Source organism: Polypterus senegalus, chromosome 10 (genome assembly GCF_016835505.1).
Source record: "Polypterus senegalus isolate Bchr_013 chromosome 10, ASM1683550v1, whole genome shotgun sequence".
Classification (NCBI taxonomy): domain Eukaryota; kingdom Metazoa; phylum Chordata; class Cladistia; order Polypteriformes; family Polypteridae; genus Polypterus; species Polypterus senegalus.
Window position 1 is genome coordinate 126,187,621 of NC_053163.1, and position 21,001 is coordinate 126,208,621.

The following is a 21,001-nucleotide window of genomic DNA, read 5'->3' on the forward strand; positions in this document are numbered from 1 at the left end:
AAAATTAGGAGTGTTCAGCAGTAGGAAGGTGAAACCTTTAAGTTCTATAGTAATTCCTCCAACTTTGCTGAATCAGCCATAATGTAAATATGTCAGACATAAGATTAGCAAAGTAAGTTATCTTTTCCATGCTATGAAAATTCAACACCGCAAAGGAGGCATTTCAAAAATATTCTCAAATGAAAACTAATAAAATAATATTTTGGAACTTCAGTTCTAGCCAAATCTATAAAAAATAGTTTCAGTATTTCAATGTGGAATGGTACAAAAATAAATATTGAAGATGTAGGCTTTTTCTGAGAGGATTTCCATAACACATATACCACAAACACACTTTTCAGTTTGCTAGATTGGTAATTCTATTTTTGCACATTAAATGTGAATTTCTCCTTAGATAGAGATACTTTATTAATCTCCATCTGTCTATCTATCAATCACAGTATAAATGTGCATACTTTGGCAATACAACAAAAAGCCATAATATTGTGTTCCAAAAAATTGTGCTGATTGAAAAAACAAATATTTAGAAGCACACAGGTTCTATTCTGAGAAATTATTCTGTCAATTTTTTCTCTGAAATCTAATAGTCTGATACTGTAATCTTATGATTTGATAAAATGCACACTTTATGATTACAGTCATTTTGAAGTGTTCCTGTTTTTATTTTAGTTGTTTTGACCTCTCCATCTATGCTGTACCCCCCAGCTGCTTTGCTTTTTGTAAATGAAATGGGAGAACCAGTGAACACTCCACCTCCTCCTCCATATTCATGTGATCCAAATGGAAATGATCTACCAAGAGGTAATACTTCAAGATTTCTTTAATATAATTTTTGGTAATGGTCAGCTACTCAAGATTTCTAGTTAAGGTCCAGTAGGTGCAAAAGGGATTAAACTGGTTTCAGACTAGTGAAAGGAAAACTGTTCTGATTGACCTGCCTAAATTATTATTGACACTAGGGGACATTTGGCATGATTAATTGCAGAAACCTCATTGTGTAATGGAGATCATTGAAGAATTTTCTAAGTGCAACTTCATCTGGGGCTTTGCAAAGACCCTATGTCTTGCTAAAGTTTAGACCTATACCTGTGATAAATTAGATTATAATTGCTTTTAGAAAGGGCCCACTATGTAGTCTGTGAAAGTACAGACAGAATCGGAGCAGTGCCTGGTTTCTTAAATGTGGTTGCTGGAGATCAGTGGTGTAGTGTGATCATTACAATTTGGAAATGAATCTAAAGCAGAAAATTACTTGCAACCCTGGTTAAAAAGGTGCAACTCTAAAGCCAAGTGCTAATCAGGATAAAATGTTTTGAAGCTAGTCAGTTCTGTAGATGAGATGGGAGAAAGGTAAGTTTTAGTGAAGGTTCTTGCTTAAAGAAACCCATTGGGACAGCAGAGTTTAAGTGTTTAGGTTTTATTAGTGTTCGCGTCGTTTTTTTCAGCACCCAAATGACATCACAAGGTTACTCCATCACATTTTAAATAAGGGGTCTGTAAGTGTTAAAAAGATAAACCTGTTTTTATTGCTGTTTAGAGATATTGTTGTACTTTGATACTTCATAGTGCTGAATTAGGACCATTGTCCTTTTTTCCCCAGCTGTAGTATTTTAACACATTATGACTTTGGTGGAAATATGTTTTCATTTATTGTTTGTATGATACAAGGTGCCATATAGCATATGATTAGCACTTACAAGTAAGAATTGCACTGTACTCTGTATGTATGACAATATTATGAACCCATTTTAGAACACTTTTTTGTTTTCAAGGTATTCCAGCCCCTTCAAAGGCATTATTCAAGGGGCGCACACCATGTTAAAGTGCTTAAAATAAACAAATTCCATAGGAAGAGTATCATAACAGATTGTAACACTGAATTTTGAATTAAATGTCTTAACCATACAAAAATAAACCAATTATGTCAATATGCATATTACTTATGTGGTAAAAGGAAGACAAATGTTAATACGTGTTTGAAATAAATGCTATAAATATTTGGCATTGTTCATTCTGAAAATATACTCTAGGTTTTTAATTGCTGACGTAAAGTATAAAATTAAACTACCTTAAGAAAATGCCCAATGAGTTCTATGCCACATAATAAATTTCAATGAAATTAGTGTATCATGACTATTAAACAAATAAACTTCATAATCTGTTTTTGAGTTCGGTCTCTGAGGATTTCTATAAACATCAATTCTTGGAAGTTTGCTACCATGTACTATTTTTCTGTTCATGCAGTTTTTCCCATGTTTCCTGCATTTTGTCCCAGTGGGCTGTGCTCATTGTACCTCTTTCTAGAGCACTGTGGGTATCCTCACAATGTCCACAATTTTATTCTGCTTGTTTATCTTTGTTCTAAGAACAACAATAACATTTATTTATATAGCACATTTTCATACAAACAATGTAGCTCAAAGTGCTTTGCATGATGAAGAAAGAGAAAAAAGAATAAATAAAGTTGGGGAACACTAACATAGAATAAAGTAAGGTCTGATGGCCAGGGAGGACAGAAAAACAAAACAAAAAAAAAGAAACTCCAGATGGCTGGAGAAAAAATAAAATCGGCAGCGGTTCTGAGGCCACGAGACCGCATTCTACCTAACATAAATGACCTCAATCAGTCCTTACTGTATTCAGGGTTCTCATGGAAGAATTTGATGATGATGATGGCCATGATATTGGCAAGCTATTCCAGGTTTTAGGTGCGTAACAGCCGAAGGCTGCCGCAGAAGCCCAGTTCAACACTGTAGTCTGTGTTTAAAAAAAAAAACAAAACTCTCATATAGAGTAAACCTAGCAACTCTGCCACACTGATTTTTAGTTTTGTCTTGCTCATGAACAAGATCCTGAGGTACTTGAAGACTTACCCTCTGGGAGAGTAAGCCATTCTTCCATAGAAGGTCATGACTTCCGTAATGGCAGTGTTAATCCCCTTTATAGCTGCTTCACACTAAGCTAATGTTTGCTACAGTGCATGCTGAAGACCTTAGTCGGATGAATCTAAAAAACGCATCCTTTGTAAATGGCAAAGATGAAACACTTTGGCCTCAAAACTGAATGGTCTCCAGGCCTTAGCTCTGCCATGAAAATCATAAACTCGAGAGAAAATAAGAAAAATGCTTCTCAAGTCAAACTCCCCAATTAAAATTGATTCAGTGTAAGCCTTAATACTAAGTAAGTATATATTACATGTTATACAATTTCTGCTTGCTGGTATTCTGCTCATAAAAGCCAACTGACTTTCTTACATTAAGCATTCATAAGGTAGACTTATCCATATACAATGGATTTGGAAAGTATTCACACCCTTTCACTTGCCATGTTGCAGAGTTGTGTTAAATCATTTTAAAAATTTCCTCCACATGAAGCAAAACTTAATACCCCAGCAAAAGCAAAAAATGGATTTTGGAAAGTTTTGCAGATTTATAAAATATATATTATTTTTTGCATAAACTCAAGTATTCAGAACTTAGTTGCAGCATCTTTGATTGTGATTACAACCTGGAGTCATCTTGGGTATGATGCAGCAAGCTTCACCCATTTAGATTAGGGGATATTCAGCGTGATTCTTTTCAGCAGATCCTCTCAAACTCTGTTCGCTTAAATGAATATCCCTGGTGGACTGTGTTTTTTCAGATCTCTTCAGAGATGTTTGATTGGGTTCAAGTCCAGGCTTTGGTTGGGTAACTCAAGGACACTCCCAAAGATGTGTCCCTAAGACACTCCTGTTTTGCCTTTGCTTTGAGCTTAGGGTCATTGTCCTGTTGTTAGACGAGCCTTCTGCCTAGTCCGAGGTCCAGAGGTCTCTGGGTCATGTTTTTATTAGGGATAACTCTGTACATAGCTCCGTTCATCTCTGCCTCAACACTGTTTGTGTCTCCTGGTCCTTGATACTGAAAAACAACCCCAAAGCATGATGCTATGACCACCATACTTCACCTTTGGAATGTTATTGCATAGGTAATGGTTGGTGCCTAGCTTCTTTGAGATATTACCCTGACCTTGATTTCATCAGACTGTGAATATTTTCTGGTCTGAGTGTCCTTTAGGGTGCTTTTATGAAAACTCTTTAAGACTTCTTTTGGCTACTTGGTCATAATGTCTAGATAAGTGTAGTTTTGCAATGATGGTTGTCATTCTGGAAGTTTATCCCACCTCTATACACATTCTCTGAAACTCAACCAAAGTGATCTTTGGTTTCCATGTCACTTTTTTTTTTTTACCCAAGGCCCTTGTCACACAATTGCTCAGTTTGTCCAGGTGGCCAGCTCTACAAAGTAGTGTTTGTTCCAAACAACTTCCATTTAAAAGTATGAAGTCAACTGTGCCTTTGGGAACCATTAGTGCTGCATAGAGGTGTGTGCCTTACATAATCCTCTCCAATCAATTGAATTGACCACAAGTGGATTCCAAATAGGTGTAGAATTATCTCAATGATGATCAATACAATTGGATGCATCTGAGCCATGTTCAAAGTGTTATAGCAAAGGGCATGAATGTTTGTTAATGTGAAATTTCAGTTTTTATTTTTAAGAAACTTGCAAAAAAAATTTTTTTTTTTTTCATACTGGGATATTCAGTGTTGTTAGATGTTATGTAAAAGAGTGGGATAGTCTAAATACGTTTTTGAATCCACAGTATGAGTATCCATAGCCAAACTGAATCTAGAAGTAATTACCTGCTTTTCATTCGTGTGTTGGTAACTGAATAATTGTCAGAAGTACATAGCACAAGTTCAGGTTTTGTGTGGAAATGCACCCATTCAATTCAGTCAGACTCTCTTGGATTAATTTCACTGAGACTGCATGTTGGTGTTAGAATAGTGACTTGTTTAAATTTAAAACATTTCATTACAGTTCATCCTATTGTATTTGTTGCAGTATTTTATTATATCATGATTTCTCTTTGAAAGTCATCATTCAGAGGTATAAAATGTCCCAGATTTGTTGTCACCCATTGTTATTTTGCATCCCACAAGGAGTTTGTTACCAGATGGCAATTTACATGTTTTTTTTACAGTGTATTTTTTCCTTTGCTAAACTGTATTTTTCTTTTTTTTTTTTTTTTTAAATAAAGATGGCAAAATTCTTCAGTATTACTTTAATCTGGGAGTTCAGGTAAGAGAATAAGTTTCTAATCAAATAAAAAGCATATAGGCCATTAAACTATATTGTACTGTATTTTAGGCTAGAAGGCTGTATTACAATATCTGGTATAGGTCTACAGCTGTGCCACTGTAATTTGCATAGAATTTATTTGTGCAAATGTATCTTTTTTTTGACTGGGGGTGAAAATTCCCATTTGTGTAACCTGCATTGTGTTGGCTGATCTACAAAAATGAAATTTGTAAAAGTATATAATTTGTGCAATGATTTTGAACTTTGAAGTGTGCGTATTGTTATGCAAGTATGTCAAAGTATCATAATGTAAAGGTGGTGGTTCAGGTGTAGTGTGTACATGGGTGTAGAATTCGCTAAATCATAGGAAATGGATGGTTATGGTAACTAGGAGCCCTATCAGAATTATCTGATGTTAAAAGTGGTGTCCCACAAGGGTCAGTGCTGCTACTTTTTTAATATATGGAAATGATATGGATAGGACTATAAATAAGCTGGTTAAGTTTGCAGGTGATACCAAGCTATGAGGACTGGGAGATATTTTGAATCCACTGAATCATTACAGAGGGTCTTGGGCAGATTTGTGGCAGATGAAATTTAATACAAGTAAATGTAAAGCTTTATACATATGAAGTTAATATGTGACAGAATACACAATGGTAGGTCTGAAAATTGAAAGTGCACCGCTTATGAGAATGATTTAGGAGTTGGACTTGTCACTATCAACTTAGATGCGGTGTTTAGAAGCTATTAAGAAGGCTAACAATGTTAGGATACATAGTGTGGAGTACAATTTTAAAGGCGGTTATACTAAAGGTTTATAATGCACTGGTGAAGCCTCATCTGGAGTACTGTGTAAGGTTTTGGTCTCCTGGCTACGAAAAGGTCATAGAAGCACTAGAAAAAGTAGACTGATTCAGGGGCTGCAGGGGATAAGTTATGAGGAAAGATGAGCTGAGCCTTTTCAGTTTAAGCAAAAGGAGATTAAGAGATGACATGATTGAAATGTACAAAATTTATGAAAGTGGATTGAGACTGTAAGTTCACCAAAAACACGAATACACAGTTGGAAACTGAAGGGTAAATTTTGCATAAACATTAGGAAGTTTTTATTCACACAGAAGACAGTAGGACATTAGGGACCTTCAGACCTCAACTTGATGTTATCTTGGAAGAATTAAGTGGATAGGACTGGCAAGCTTTGTAGGACTAAATGGCCTGTTCTTATCTAAATCTTTAATGTACTTGAAGCCAAAGTATTTTATATACTTCTGGTTTATTTTGCCTACTCACTAAAACTGAATGGTTCAAATGTCAAACCATTGAAAGTAAACAGAATTTACTATACACCTTTTCCTTGCTTTTTAAAAAAAAAAAAAAAAACAATTCCAAAATAAGAGCAAAAGATCTGCTGACAGAGGAATCCAGTGATGCTAGGTTAATTGCCATCTTTAAACTGCACGACTAGGAATGAATGTGTGTGTATATGTGTGCATTGTGTTATGGGCTAATGTCTTGTTTAAGGTAAATTATTGTATCATACAAGAAGCAGTAGTAAAATACTCAAAAGTGTGAGTATATACTTGGAACTGAAGTATTATTAGCCATCAATTTGACATTTTCAACTTTTTTTTATATAGGGCCTTAAAACAGCACTTTTGAACCTCACTCTTTGAAACGAAGGCATAGAATTTCTAGATCTACTAACAGCATCTGTGATTTCCCAGACTTATGATGCCTTAGAGTATATCTTTAGTGGAATGACTGATATTTATTTTTTTTTATTTCTCAGCCATGTGCGTGTACATTATTGAGAAAATGTACTTATTGCTGAAACATTGAATTAGTATTGTTGCCAAAGCTTTGGGCTAGTATAGGCTTATTAATAAAAAGTAATACATTTTGTTTTAAATATAAATTCTCATAAACCAAAACTCTGTGCAATGGCTTTGCCTATCAAAGACAATTTGTGAATATTTATGCTTCCAAATGGATTAATTGTTCACTAAATTCAAAGGTTGTTTCTACAGAGTCAGAATAGCATAATGTTTTGACATGAATTAATGCTACTTTTAGTATCCCCTTTATTTTTGCAGTCGTTACAACAAAGGTAATATAGGAGACAGTTTACTAGCTATTTTGTACTTTTATAATTTTCTGAGTTTCTTTCAAGGGCACAAACACCAAAAATTTCCTTTTAAGGTTATTTTGACAGACTAAACATTAAAGTAATTAAGGCTGTGAAAATCAATTGCTTTTAATGAAACCTTTGATGAAAGGATTATTCTGTCTTCATTTAGTGGCATCATCAGAGCTATTGGAATTCCATTATGCAAATGCAGCAGATATACCAGCAACCTCCAGTGGATCACTACCAAACGTATAATGCTATTCCAACTATTCCTGACCAGCCACTGCAACAGCAGTACAGTGACGCAGGAAGAATGAATAATGATAGGGTAACTACTGAGGCTCTTCAAAATGGTGAGTGAGCAATTGAATAGTCATTGATATATATGTAAAGTTTTCTTTTTAAATTTTTGTATCCAGTGTTTGTAACTGAATTATCAATTCTAAATTTGAAAGATTTAGCTGCACATGTACAGTGCATCCGGAAAGTATTCACAGCGCATTACTTTTTCCACATTTTATGTTACAGCCTTATTCCAAAATGGATTAAATTCATTTTTTTCCTCAGAATTCTACACACAACACCCCATAATGACAATGTGAAAAAAGTTTACTTGAGGTTTTTGCAAATTTATTAAAAATAAAAAAAATGAGAAATCACATGTGCGTAAGTATTCACAGCCTTTGCTTAATACTTTGTCGATGCACCTTTGGCAGCAATTACAGCCTCACGTCTTTTTTACAGCCTCACGTCTTTTTGAATATGATGCCACAAGCTTGGCACACCTATCTTTGGCCAGTTTCGCCCGTTCCTCTTTGCAGCACCTCTCAAGCTCCATCAGGTTGGATGGGAAGCGTCATTGCTCAGCCATTTTAAGATCTCTCCAGAGATGTTCAATCGGATTCAAGTCTGGGCTCTGGCTGGGCCAATCAAGGACATTCACAGAGTTGTCCTGAAGCCACTCCTTTGATATTTTGGCTGTGTGCTTAGGGTCGTTGTCCTGCTGAAAGATGAACCGTCGCCCCAGTCTTAGGTCAAGAGCGCTCTGGAGCAGGTTTTCATCCAGGATGTCTCTGTACATTGCTGCAGTCATCTTTCCCTTTATCCCGACTAGTCTCCCAGTTCCTGCCGCTGCAAAACACCCCCACAGCATGATGCTGCCACCACCATGCTTCACTGTAGGGATGATATTGGCCTGGTGATGAGCAGTGCCTGGTTTCCTCCAAACGTGACGCCTGGCATTCACACCAACCTTTGTCTCATCAGACCAGAGAATTTTGTGTCTCATGGTCTGAGAGTCCTTCAGGTGCCTTTTGGCAAACTCCAGGTGGGCTGCCATGTGCCTTTTACTAAGGAGTGGCTTCCGTCTGGCCACTCTACCATACAGGCCTGATTGGTGGATTGCTGCAGAGATGGTTGTCCTTCTGGAAGGTTCTCCTCTCTCCACAAAGGGACCTCTGGAGCTCTGACAGAGTGACCATCGGGTTCTTGATCATCTCCCTGAGTAAGGCCCTTCTCCCCTGATCGCTCAGTTTAGATAGCCAACCAGCTCTAGGAAGAGTCCTGGTGGTTTCGAACTTCTTCCACGTATGGATGATGGAAACCACTGTGCTCATTGGGACCTTCAAAGCAGCAGAAATGTTTCTGTAACCTTCCCCAGATTTGTGCCTCGAGACAATCCTGTCTCGGAGGTCTACATACAATTCCTTTGACTTCATGCTTGGTTTGTGTTCTGACATGAACTGTCAACTGTGGGAACTTCTATAGACAGGTGTGTGCCTTTCCAAATCATGTGAACCAATCAACTGAATTTACCACAGGTGGACTCCAATTAAGCTTCAGAAACATCTCAAGAATGATCAGGGGAAACAGGGTGCACCTGAGCTCAATTTTGAGCTTCATGGCAAAGGCTGTGAATACTTATGTACATGTGCTTTCTACATTTTGTATTTTTAATAAATTTGCAAAAACCTCAAACTTTTTTCACATTGTCATTATGGGGTGTTGTGTGTAGAATTCTGAGGAAAAAAATGAATTTAATCCATTTTGGAATAAGGCTGTAACATAACAAAATGTGGAAAAAGTGATGTGCTGTGAATACTTTCCGGATGCACTGTATATTATACAAAATGAACTTTTCCTTGGGATGTTAAACAATTGCTTTTTAAGTTGTTTCGTTCTATATACTTACTGTATGTATCATTAACACGTCCAGTAACTCGAGTTACATCTATTAATTTTTTACTTCAGTATGAGAATTGAAAGCAGCAAGTAATGTGAGTTGAAGTGCAAAAAGATGTATAATTTGGCAGTATCACCCTCTCAACTTTTTTTTGTTAAAGGAAGATGGTATGTCATTTTGAGGCCTATAAATTTTGCCATCCAATTAATACACTTTCAGCTTCAGAAGACAAACCTTTTATTCCTTTTGTTTGGTTCCTTGACAACATCATAAAGGCATAAATGAAACACGTTTTAGTTAGAGCTGCTACGTCATAATTCTAGGAAACAGAGTCTTGACCCGATAGCTTTACAGTTTCCCTGACTTTGTCCTGCCCAGTTTCTCTGTATAATTCCACTTGTTGATAATGTACATGTTAAGATGATTTGTAAATCTAAAATAGCCGAATACCTACAAAAATAGAGTATATGAAGTATACCCTATTTTGCAGTGCCATTAAAGTTTTGTTGCCACCCTTGGTCTGTGGCTTTATCACCAATCCACCATATAATGAAAATGGCAAACTTGACAAATGGTTGAATGGTAGGTTGTTGGTATTTTTTTCCTTAATTATGCTTACAATTTGAAATTCTCATTTTCTTAGTACAAACTGCTAATTGAAGGCCTTTTTTTGTTTCTCTAGACTGTTTACCTTCTCTTCCTAAGCATATACCAATTGTATTTTTATAAATGTTCAATATTCTAAAAGGAAAAAGTGTATAACTTGCTGCTTCTAGTGTTTGCCTAAGGTTAAATGTAGTATTTTCCTTCTCACTGATTTTTTTTTTTTTTTTTACTCCACTAGCTCAGTCAAGATTTTCTGTTATCAGCTAGCACATCAGTTGTTTTCATCTTTAATTATCTGCATATCAATCATACAGAATATCATTTTATATTATATTCATGTAATATAAGGACCAGAGAATTCTTGGTCCAAATTATTTGAAAAATACAATGCTTTAACTCAACTTGACATTTAGAAACCGTTTGAATTATCCCATAGAAAACAATATGATTGTAGACGGTCAGGTGACCGACCAATTAGGTGGTATTCACAAAGTGAAATTTACTTTAAACCATATACAGAAAAGCAATAGAGTTAGTAAGTTAATAGTTTGTGATTTAGACACTTCTTCACAATCACTGTTGGAAAAGAAAAATGTAATAGAACATATCTCCCAAAATGTACACTATTGTATATGTTAATACAAAAACCATAGCAGAATGAAATGTACCACTTCTGATACTATATTTTTGATCAGCTTATACATTAGATGGACTTTTTTTCTTTATTTTCAAAATGAAGCATTTATAGCTAACCCTATTGGCAATTATTAAGTCAGCAAAATAACAATGCAAAGTAGCTTTATCAGATATTTGTTTTATTTATATTGAAAATACTTCTTAATATGTGATATACCATTTGAGATGTTTAGCATGTTTTTCCCCATCTGGAAATTTTGAAATAAGTGCTAAATAATCTTCTGTCACTTACATATGTATGTTTTTGTTTGTTTGTTTGAGGGACCATTACGAGTGCTGAATCCACAGCAGCTCCTCAAGGGACAATCTATTACCCTGTCGTGACTGAGCAATTTAATCAACAGCTACTTCCGACCTATGAACCCTGTTTTTCCATGGTGCCCGCATACCACTATGTCTCTCCTTGGCCACCTATTAACCAACCTCGAATTCATGGAACAATCTGCCCTTCTACAGGTCATCAAGTGAACTATATCACCACTCCAGCTCCTGTACATTATGTTCCTTAGATAAAACATTTCACTTAGAAACCAAACTTTCTATGTTGAAAGAAAACAGTTAAGTAATTTTTGCTTTTCTAATTCATGTATGTGTGTAAATCTTGTTCATTTTCTTGTTTTGTTGTTGTTTGAAATGTTCTTAATTGTTTTAAGTGAATGGTAAAATTCTAAGGCACTTTTAGGTAGCCTGGAAAAAGTTGATTCCAGGATTTATTTATTGTTTATGTTGTATATTGTAGATGTTTGCACATGTTCAAGTCAGGTTACTGTTAGTATCTGTCATTCTTTATGTTAATTTTGAGGTTTTGCATTTGATTCATCAATGTGTTGTGTAATTTTTTTAGTATTTTAACTATCATTGCAAATGCTAATTTTGCTAATAGTTCATCTACAATCCATTGTTATCTAGAAAACTAAAAACAAACCTACAACTTATTTAATTTTGTGGTGGAGGATTTACATTTATTTTCTTTATTTTGAAAACTTTTAATTTTCATTGAAAATGTTTCTATTATTTTTAAGCTTTATTTTCATTGAAAACATTATTTTGACAATTCACTTAAATCAAAAGCAAACCAAAAGATTCTTCTCAAAATGCTTTTCTAGATTTCAAATAGCAAATGTGTAGACATCTTAAGTTGCACTATGTGTCACTTTCACCTTTGGTTTATAGGATGGTGTTTAAATTACGGGAATATATGACTGATTAAAACACAAGCATTAACACTGAATCATTGACTGTATTTGTAATTAGTTGCAATAAATGTAGTTTCTTTCCAATAAGGAAGCCATGCCTATCATATACATATGGGCATTCAGAACCTGTAGTGGTCTGAGGACTTGTGCAGGTGGCTTCTTTGTTTTGTATTTTAATTTTGAGGCTCCGGTTAAACTGGTGAGAAGCCTGTTAACCTACATGAGACTTGAATACATACACGAACCTAACATTTAGATGCTGTGCTTGTCCCTGCAATGTGGATGAAGTTGATGCTTATTATGATTCCATTAACAAATATTTGCCACCCTTCTATTATTGCAACTTTCGACACTGAATGTCTTCAGGTCTTCAACAAAATGTAATATTAAAGTACCAGAGTGAACAAACAACTTTTTTCAACTTCTTTATTTAATAAACAGAGTTTTACAGCACTGTGGAAAAAAGTAACTGACCTCAGCTAAATTAACCAAATTGCAGATAATTCTGAAAATAAGATGGAGAGAAATATTTTGTCAATTGAACACCATCAACCTTGATTACATTCAGCCTTGCTAAATATTAACCTCATACTTTGATCCTTATCAAAATTGCTAGAACAAAAATTCAACAAACACAATGCCAAAAATCATAGGTAAATCCTGAAGAAAGCAAAATAAAATTGGTTTTGTTAGGCTAGAAAACCAATTTGGTAGACATCAGGGAGTCCACCAGACCACAGAGAGATCTACAATTCCAATTGAAATCTTTCAAGAAGTGGACAGTCTACCAAAATACACCATGGTTGCACCAAAAATCAGTATGTTGCAAAGGATTGGGGGGTGGATATCCATAGCACTGCAGTCTACTGTTCCCTCAGTGCAAAGTCAGTGTTGGCTCTGGAATCTCAAAGCCACTAGAAAGGCGTTAAATGTCCTCCTTTGAATAATCACAAGACAAAGAACTGCTGATGAAATGGTTACTGTAAAATAAGAGACAAGCTTTTAAGTTCTGAGTGGATGGCTTCATAAGCATTCTTAAATAATGTTTTAAGTACAAATGACAATGGGATCTATGTAATCCAATAAAGTAACTTTTGTCAATTGTAAAGCAAACCAAGCATTCAAAATATCATAGCCATAGTGAAACATGTTGGTGATGTGGTAGTAGGCACTGGGATGGCTTTCTATACTTGAGGAATAATGAATGTGCCATGATTTCAGAATGTTCTTAAGGAAAGTCTTGTCTTTGGTCTGTGAGGCATGCAGTTGGGTCATGCAACATAATAATAAAAAACAAAAGTAAACCCCCATCCAAGAAGCAAATTTTAAAGTTTTGGATTGTCTTAGTCAAAGTCCAGACCTAAACCCAATATAGATGCTGCGGCTGTAGATCCATTAACCCACTATACATAACAACTCATCCCATGCAGCACTGATGCTATATCAAAAAAAAAAATGATATTCTCATAAATGTTTTAACTATAACAGCATATAAAAATTTAACATTCAAATCTTTTAGGAGGTTTCCTAACACTGTCAGGGTAGCGTCTAGCGCATGTTGGGCTAGAACTACCAACTGGTAAGGTAAAATGTCTCCCATATAAATATTGGTTATACTTCTTAGCTCCCCAAACCAAACTAAGGGCTTCTCTATCAATTTGTGCATAATTACGCTCTGCTGAATTCGGGATCTTGAGGCAAAGGCAGTCGGCTGTTCCATCCCATCTGTGAACTTATGCGACAATACACCCCCAATAACATAAGGAGAGGCATCACATGCAACCTAGAGTGGCAAGCTGGGGTCATAATGAGTTAGCACATTGTCAGATGTAACAAGAGATTTTGCCTCTTTGTATGCACGCTCACAGTCCTTAGTCCAGCACCATGTTGCTTCACTGCGCAGCAAACTGTTTAAAGGATGCAATACAGTCAAAAGATTTGGAAGGAACTTGTAGCTCAATTGTGGTAATCTTTGGAACCGGTCAATTATTATCACATTTTGGGGTTTCAGTGCTTTCAGGCCAGCTTCAATTTTGTTTTTGCATTTATGTATCCTTCTTTGTCAAGCCAAAGTCTGCTAATCTGTTCAGGACTTTTCCTAGATTCTCCAGATGCTCCTCGTCATCCGCCCCTGTAACAAGAATGTCATCAAGGTAGCACTGAGTGCCAGGAATCCCCCTGCAAGACTTGTTCTATGGCCGCCTGCCATATGGCTGGTGCTGAAGCAACTCCAAAAACCAAACGGTTATACTGGTACAGACCTTTTAGTAGTGTTAATAGTCAAATACTTTTTGGATGTGTCCTCTATTTCCATTTGTAGGTATGCTTGTGCAAGGCAAATTTTTGAAAACTTTTCACCTCTGCCCAGAGATGCAAAGATATCTTTTATACGGGGTAAGGGATATTGTTCTGTTTTTAACACTGGGTTTACTGTCACCTTAAAATCACCACAGATTTGCCCAGTGCCATCACCCTTTATAACTGGCACAATTGTTTTTTCCCAATCAGACCATTCCACTTTTTTCAGTATTCCTTCCTCTTTGCAATTCTGCTTCTACTTTTGGGACGTAGAACATAGGGTAATGGCCTTGCCTTGTGAAACCTTGGCACTGCATTATCTTCTTATACAATCTGGGCTTTCATATGTTTTAATGTGCCAATGCCATCCTGAAAAAACTGTGCATACTGTGAAAGTAGCTCTTTAAAACTGTTATTTATAGACTGGTTGCTTGATTGTTCTAAGGTTTGCATGGCTATGATTGACTCCCAATCTAGCTGTATCTTCTTCAGCCATTTGCCTCCCAACAGTGGTTCATCCCCTTTTTAATTACATAAAGTGGCAATGTATGTGTTTTTCCTTGTATATTTCACATTTACATTAATTGTTCCCAGTGGTGCTATTTTCTAACCAGTATATGTTTTTAACATTGCATCCTTGAGACAGCCCCTGTAATGTGCAAAATGTTCCTTATAATCCTGATAGCATATCAGTGACAGGGCTGATCCTTTCTCCAGCTCCATCTTAAAAGGCACGCATTCCACTTCAAGGGACACCCACAAGGTTCCTCTGTCAGCCTCTTTAAATGCATAGATAACAAAGCAGGCCAGCTTATTATTGTTTCTTCCAAAAAAAGCAAGTCGAGTTTTGAAAGTCCCCAATGTCTTACTGTCTATCACACAACTTGGTAGCTTATTCCAAGTGTCTATCGTTCTTTGTGTAAAGAATAACTTCCTAATGTTTGTGTGCGAAATTTACCCTTAACAAGTTTCAAACTGTGTCCCTGTGTTCTTGATGAACTCATTTTAAGATAAGTCTCGACCCACTGTACTAATTCTCTTCATAATTTTCAACACTTCAATCATGTCACCTCTTAATCTTCTTTTGCTAAAACTTTGTAGGCTCAGCTGTTTTAATCTTTCCTCATAATTCAACCCCTATTGTCCTGGAATCTGTCTAGTCGCTCTTCTCTGCACCTTTTCTAGCACTGCTATGTCGTTTTTGTAGCCTGGAGACCAAAACTGCACACACTACTCCAGATGAGGCCTCACCAGTGCATTATAAAGGTTGAGCATAACCTCCTTGAACTTGTACTGCACACATTGTGCTATATAACCTGACATTCTGTTAGCCTTCTTAATGGCTTCTGAACACTGTCTGGAAGTTGATAACTTAGAGTCCACTATGATTCCTAAATCCTTCTCATAAGGTGTACTCTTGATTTTTCCTCCCGCCCATTGTGTATTCAAACCTAACATTTTTACTTCATATGTATAATACTTTACATTTACTGACATTAAATTTCATCTGCCACAAATCTGCCCAAGCCCCTATGCTATCCAAGTCCTTCTGTAATGATATAACGGATTCCAAATTCTCTGGTAATCCACCTATCTTGGTGTCATCTGCAAACTTAACCAGCTTGTTACTTATATTCCTATCTATATAATATAAATATAAAAATTAGCATCGGCTCTAGCACTGACCCCTGTGGAACACCACTCTTAACATCTTCTGCAGGGTGTTTGGGCTTTCCCTTAAAGATACCATAGGGTGAAAAGCTAGGTCTTCCGGGAGGAGCTCAGTGTAGAGCCACTGCTCTTCCGCATTGAGAGGAGTCAGATGAGGTGGCTCAGGCATCTGATCAAGATGCCTCCTGGACGCCTCCCTGGTGAGGTGTTCCAGGCATGTCTAATCGGGAGGAGGCCCTGGGGAAGACCCAGGACACGCTGGAGGGACTATGTCTCTCGGCTGGCCTGGGAAGGCCTTGGGATTCCCCTGGAAGAGCTTGTAGAAGTGGCTGGGGAGAGGGAAGTCTGGGCATCTCTGCTCAAGCTGCTGCCCCCGTGACCCAATCTCGGATAAACAGAAGAGGATGGATGGGATGGATGGACTTCTATCACAATACTACACATAACGGCAATGGACAAAAAAATCGGGGGGGTGGGGGGGCAAATTATGAAAGTAAGTTAGAAAAACGGAAAAACACACAAAGTAGGTATTAAAATGATGTAAAAATAAATTCATATACTGTACACATACAAAAGTAAAACATTTCAAGTTACACAATTAGCTGTACCAGTCAGTCAGAGAAAGCCTAAGTACCTGACTCAATCTCAATCCCACATCACATGATCAGATAGCTATTGACCCAATTAAAAACAGTGTGATTTCACGTGCGATTGCATTGATCAGCCCTGAGCCAATAAGTGCAACCAACGGTAAACCCCCAAATTCTTTAGCATAAGAGCACCACAATACATGCAGGCAACTACATCCTGTTAATGTGATATCCCTGAGGGTATGATGCAAACACGGGAGGTGCATCTTAATGGTTGTGTATTATGACTGAATTATATCTGGATACAATCCAGACATAAAACCTGATGATTCTAGTTGTAAAAATGGCAAAAACCTGCAAAAGAGGCTGTAATTTGAATTTCTTTTGCTACGCACTTCTTTTGTAACCTTCTATCCCAAAATGTGAATAAGTGGAAAAAATGCAGTAAGATGCATTAGTAACCGGGACACCTTTATGTTAAGTGATTTAGAAAATGCTGAAATTCATGTTACACAAAAAAAAAACTACAATGTAGTCACACCTTTCCTTTTTTGTTGATGCTATACTTTGCTGGAAATTATACAAACGTGTGTTGCATTGTGGTATATGGTACTTTTTATTATATTGTGATGGAATTAAATGTAGCATATATTCATCAGGAATTATAAAGATTGTTTTAAAAGAAGAAAGTGGTCACACAGTTTAAAAGAGTAAAATCATTACGTACTGTATATTAGTTAAAAATTAAGATGCCTTGAGAATTGATTTATAATTACATTGTGGCACCCCTGAATTTTAATTACATCAAATTGTGTAGTGCCTAGTGGTTCACACATATAACTAGATACTTACCTTTGATTTAAATGTTGCAAATAAAAAAAAAACTTTTTTAAATTCTAATCATTATGCCTTATAAATTCCACTTGCAGTTGATAGACTTTTTTTTCTTATTTTGGTGGCGTTTTATATTTTCCTGCGGTTTTAAAACCTGAAAAGTTCCGTCTTTTGCATCCATTCATCCATTTTATATTTAAAAATTTGTCTTGACTAGTTTAACTTGTTTTATCATCTTGTTTTATTTTCTGTGATGCCATTCTGGGCAAGTCACCTGTTTGTGACATCTCTATACCTTCTGGTACATAAATGGTGGCGATCAGCATGCTCCATATACCTCTTTAGATAAACTCAGTTGAAAAGAAGCCTTAACAAAAGTAAGGTGGTGTTTAAGTTTGGTGCCTTGTTTCTTTTTTGGTATTTGTCCACTGTTTTTAAAGGGCAAAAAAGTTTATAGTGAAGATGTTTTGGTGTTGACACTATATATGGTTCAGACCTGCATGCTCCTTTGACTGTTCTTTTGCTTAGCCTTCTGGTTATCTTCTGTTCAAATTTTCCATTTTGCTGAAACGATTTTTGGGCATCTTTTTCATGCCCTTTACAATATGCACATAAATTGACATAATCTTAGAGACCGATTTTATTTCACAGAGATTTCTGCAGGAACACTTTGGGAAACAGTGAAGAATGTATCGATCAATCATTGTAAGAATGTAACAAGTAAAGAATTTCTCCTTGGGATTAATAAAGTATCTATCTAATACCAAGATTGCCAGAACTGATCATGAATGTGCTGCTAAAAAACCAATACATCAAGTGTTGTACAGTCTTTCCAAATGATAAACCAAAATTTGTTGTAATATGCCACTTTGTGTTATCCTACAGTCCAGTTTCATGTTTGAATAATAAGATACTGGTACTTTTAATTAGAATAAGAATAGATAAAATGCTTTCCTTGAATTGGACAAGATTCAACTACTGTATATTTATTAAAGACAGTAGTAGTAAGGTGTTGTACTGTGTTTAGCTATTATGGATGCAATGAGAAATCAAGCAAAATGACGCATTTTATTGGCTAACTAAAAACATTACAATATGTAAGCTTTTGAGGCATCTCAGGCCCCTTCTTCAGGCAAGATGTAATAGAGAAACTGGAGTTCCCTGTGTTTGTATAGACACTAGGACAGCTACAATACTGCAAAACCTTTTCATGGGTCATCCTGAATGTAAAAAATTAATATACCTCTCCAGGTTAAGAATCTTTTAAAGGAGAACAATGTATAGTCAAGATCTTTAAATAAGATAACTGTCCAACAAAGACTTTTGAAGTTTTTGAATTTTTCATATAATGTGGATCTTTAGCCAAATTGTCTGGGCCAGTCAGAGAGATGTAAATGATCCTAATATCTGGTCATAATAGCTGCCTTGAAAGCTTGCATATTGTAAACTTTTTAGTTAGCCAAGAAAAGGTGTAATTTTGCTTGACTTCTCATTTAATTAAATACAGATATTTAATATCCAATCTTCAGTGCTGGTTTAATGTAATATGCTCATCCACAGAGTCTAAATCTCCAGACATCTTGCTATCTTTGAATGCAGAAGGAGCTGTTGATCAAGTTGAATGGAAGTTTGTTTTTTGTTTTTTTTATACTCCTTTTGCTTATTTGCATGAATTAAATTATATTATACTAGTCCAGAAGCTTCAGTCTTTATTTGTGTACTTCGACTAGTTCCACATTCTAATTGAAATTAATCAAAGGTGTACATTATCACCAAAGCTATTTGCAATTCCTATTGAAGCTTTGTTTATCAAAAGGTTTGAACAGAGTGTGTCTATGCCTGTGAAATGGTGCTTTATATTAAAAATCTGCATTTATCTGTGCTATTAGTATTCAACCTTCTATAATTTCATAAGGTCTGTGGATTCAAAATTCATTCAAGTATATTTTTTCTAGTTAATTGACAAGTTAGGCATGACCACAGAACATTTTGCTGGTAGTGTCAGAACAGTACACACTGGACTATTTATTCCAAGGAAATATAATCTCTTGAAATACAAACTTCCAAAGTGCTTCCAGAGCATCTCCATACACAGCAAAAAATCCTTAAGAGGACTCCGTTGTAACATCATCTGGAACTCAAAACAGCCATGTGTTAAAAAGATGACTGTATGATGATGAGAAGCAGGGGGTGTAATAGTACTACCTAACTTTTTTAGTTCTATTGCTTGGTTGCAATAGGAGTCCACAAATCTACATGTACTTGATCATCAACACAGAGGAAATGTTGTTCTTCTAAATCTTTGTACATTCTGCTTTGTACTGTGGTCAACAATTATCTATTTACCCCAAACCCAGTGGCTTACAGTTTAGTGAATAAATGGAAGCAATGTCAGGAAAAAAACAAAAGACAAAACCCCTATCCATTGTCTCTGTTCAGTATAATCACCTATACAGTATTCAAACTATGGAAGATGCTTGGTGTTTGTGACATCCATGATATATTTGCATCTTAAGAACCACTAAGGTCCCAATTTGATCATCTAGTAACTCTATGCTGATATTGGCTAGTGTAGAATAAAATTCCAGAGAGTTATTATTTATTTAATTTTATTTTTAACTTTTAAGGAATATGTTAATTTCATTAAATTAATGGAATTCAGCCTTTTCATAAAATACCTCATATTTCAATTCAAGTGAAAATGTTCATTGATTACACATCTCATGTAATTTTGGTCTAGGGCCTAATCTAATCTGTGAGTGATGTCATCAATCAATGGGTCAAGTTTTTTTTGGGTTGTCCTTTTCTTAAAACCATTCAGGCAAAAGAAAATATACATTTTAGATAGGCTTGGATGTAAAATCAGTTCTACCTCTTTAACAGCAATATTTAGTTATGACAGGTTTTTGATAAAACTACAATGGAAAATCTTACACCATAGTACTTGCATGAAAACTTGTTTTCAGATAGAAGAATATCTGAATCCATGGAAAAGTGATGTATAATCTCAAATTAGTGGGGAAAAAAATAAACCTTTTTTGTGAGAATCTGTTCTGGACTTCACAGGAATTCTTTAATGTAATACAAAAGTGAAAATGTCCGGCCTCTGCTCAACTTTGTTACCCGATATTGTATTCTCTTTAAAGAACCATTTTAGACGAGGCTGTCTACTTCTAAATGTTTCTTTTTCAAGTATGGGTTGAATACTGGGTTTCATGGATTGTGATGATAATAATACAGTTTATATATCACCTTTCCCATGCCCTTGTACAATTACAATAGTAACGCTATGATGCTCTCATTTCTGTTATGTGCGGTTTCCAGATAAAACTAATGAAATAAAAAAGCAATGAAGTCTGCTGAAATATATGTTTATTGATCCGAAAGACTGATGTAAAATTATATGAAGTATTTGACTGCATTTATTGCTGTTAAGTGTTTTAAGTAGCTAAGTATAAGGAGGCAATTACTTTTTCCACACAGTACACAGCTGGTGTTGGGAGCTTTGTTCATTAAATGAATTGTGTAATGAAAAGTTTTTGTACACCCAAGTCTGTTTTATCTAATGGCAAGTTTTGTTGGAAGGCCAAAAAAATCTTTGACACAGTTGAGGAAATCTGGAATTAGTCAATTACTTTTTTGTGACACTGTATGTATGCACATGATTTAACTAG

General features: G+C 35.8%; 1 protein-coding gene across 3 annotated transcripts in view; it reads left to right on the plus strand.

Moving 5' to 3' along the window:
* alg13 (ALG13 UDP-N-acetylglucosaminyltransferase subunit) overlaps positions 1-11,704 on the plus strand; it is a 137,759-nt gene extending 126,055 nt beyond the window's left edge. For 2 of the 3 annotated variants that reach the window (XM_039766547.1, XM_039766548.1), the window contains 4 exons: positions 670-801; positions 5,083-5,123; positions 7,424-7,607; positions 11,000-11,704. In XM_039766547.1, the coding sequence (XP_039622481.1) occupies positions 670-801; positions 5,083-5,123; positions 7,424-7,607; positions 11,000-11,247 (605 nt within the window). In that variant the 3' untranslated portion in view covers positions 11,248-11,704. The remainder of the gene's footprint in view (positions 1-669; positions 802-5,082; positions 5,124-7,423; positions 7,608-10,999) is intronic. The other variant, XM_039766549.1, reaches the window with a different exon arrangement.
* The last annotated feature ends 9,297 nt before the right edge of the window (positions 11,705-21,001 follow it).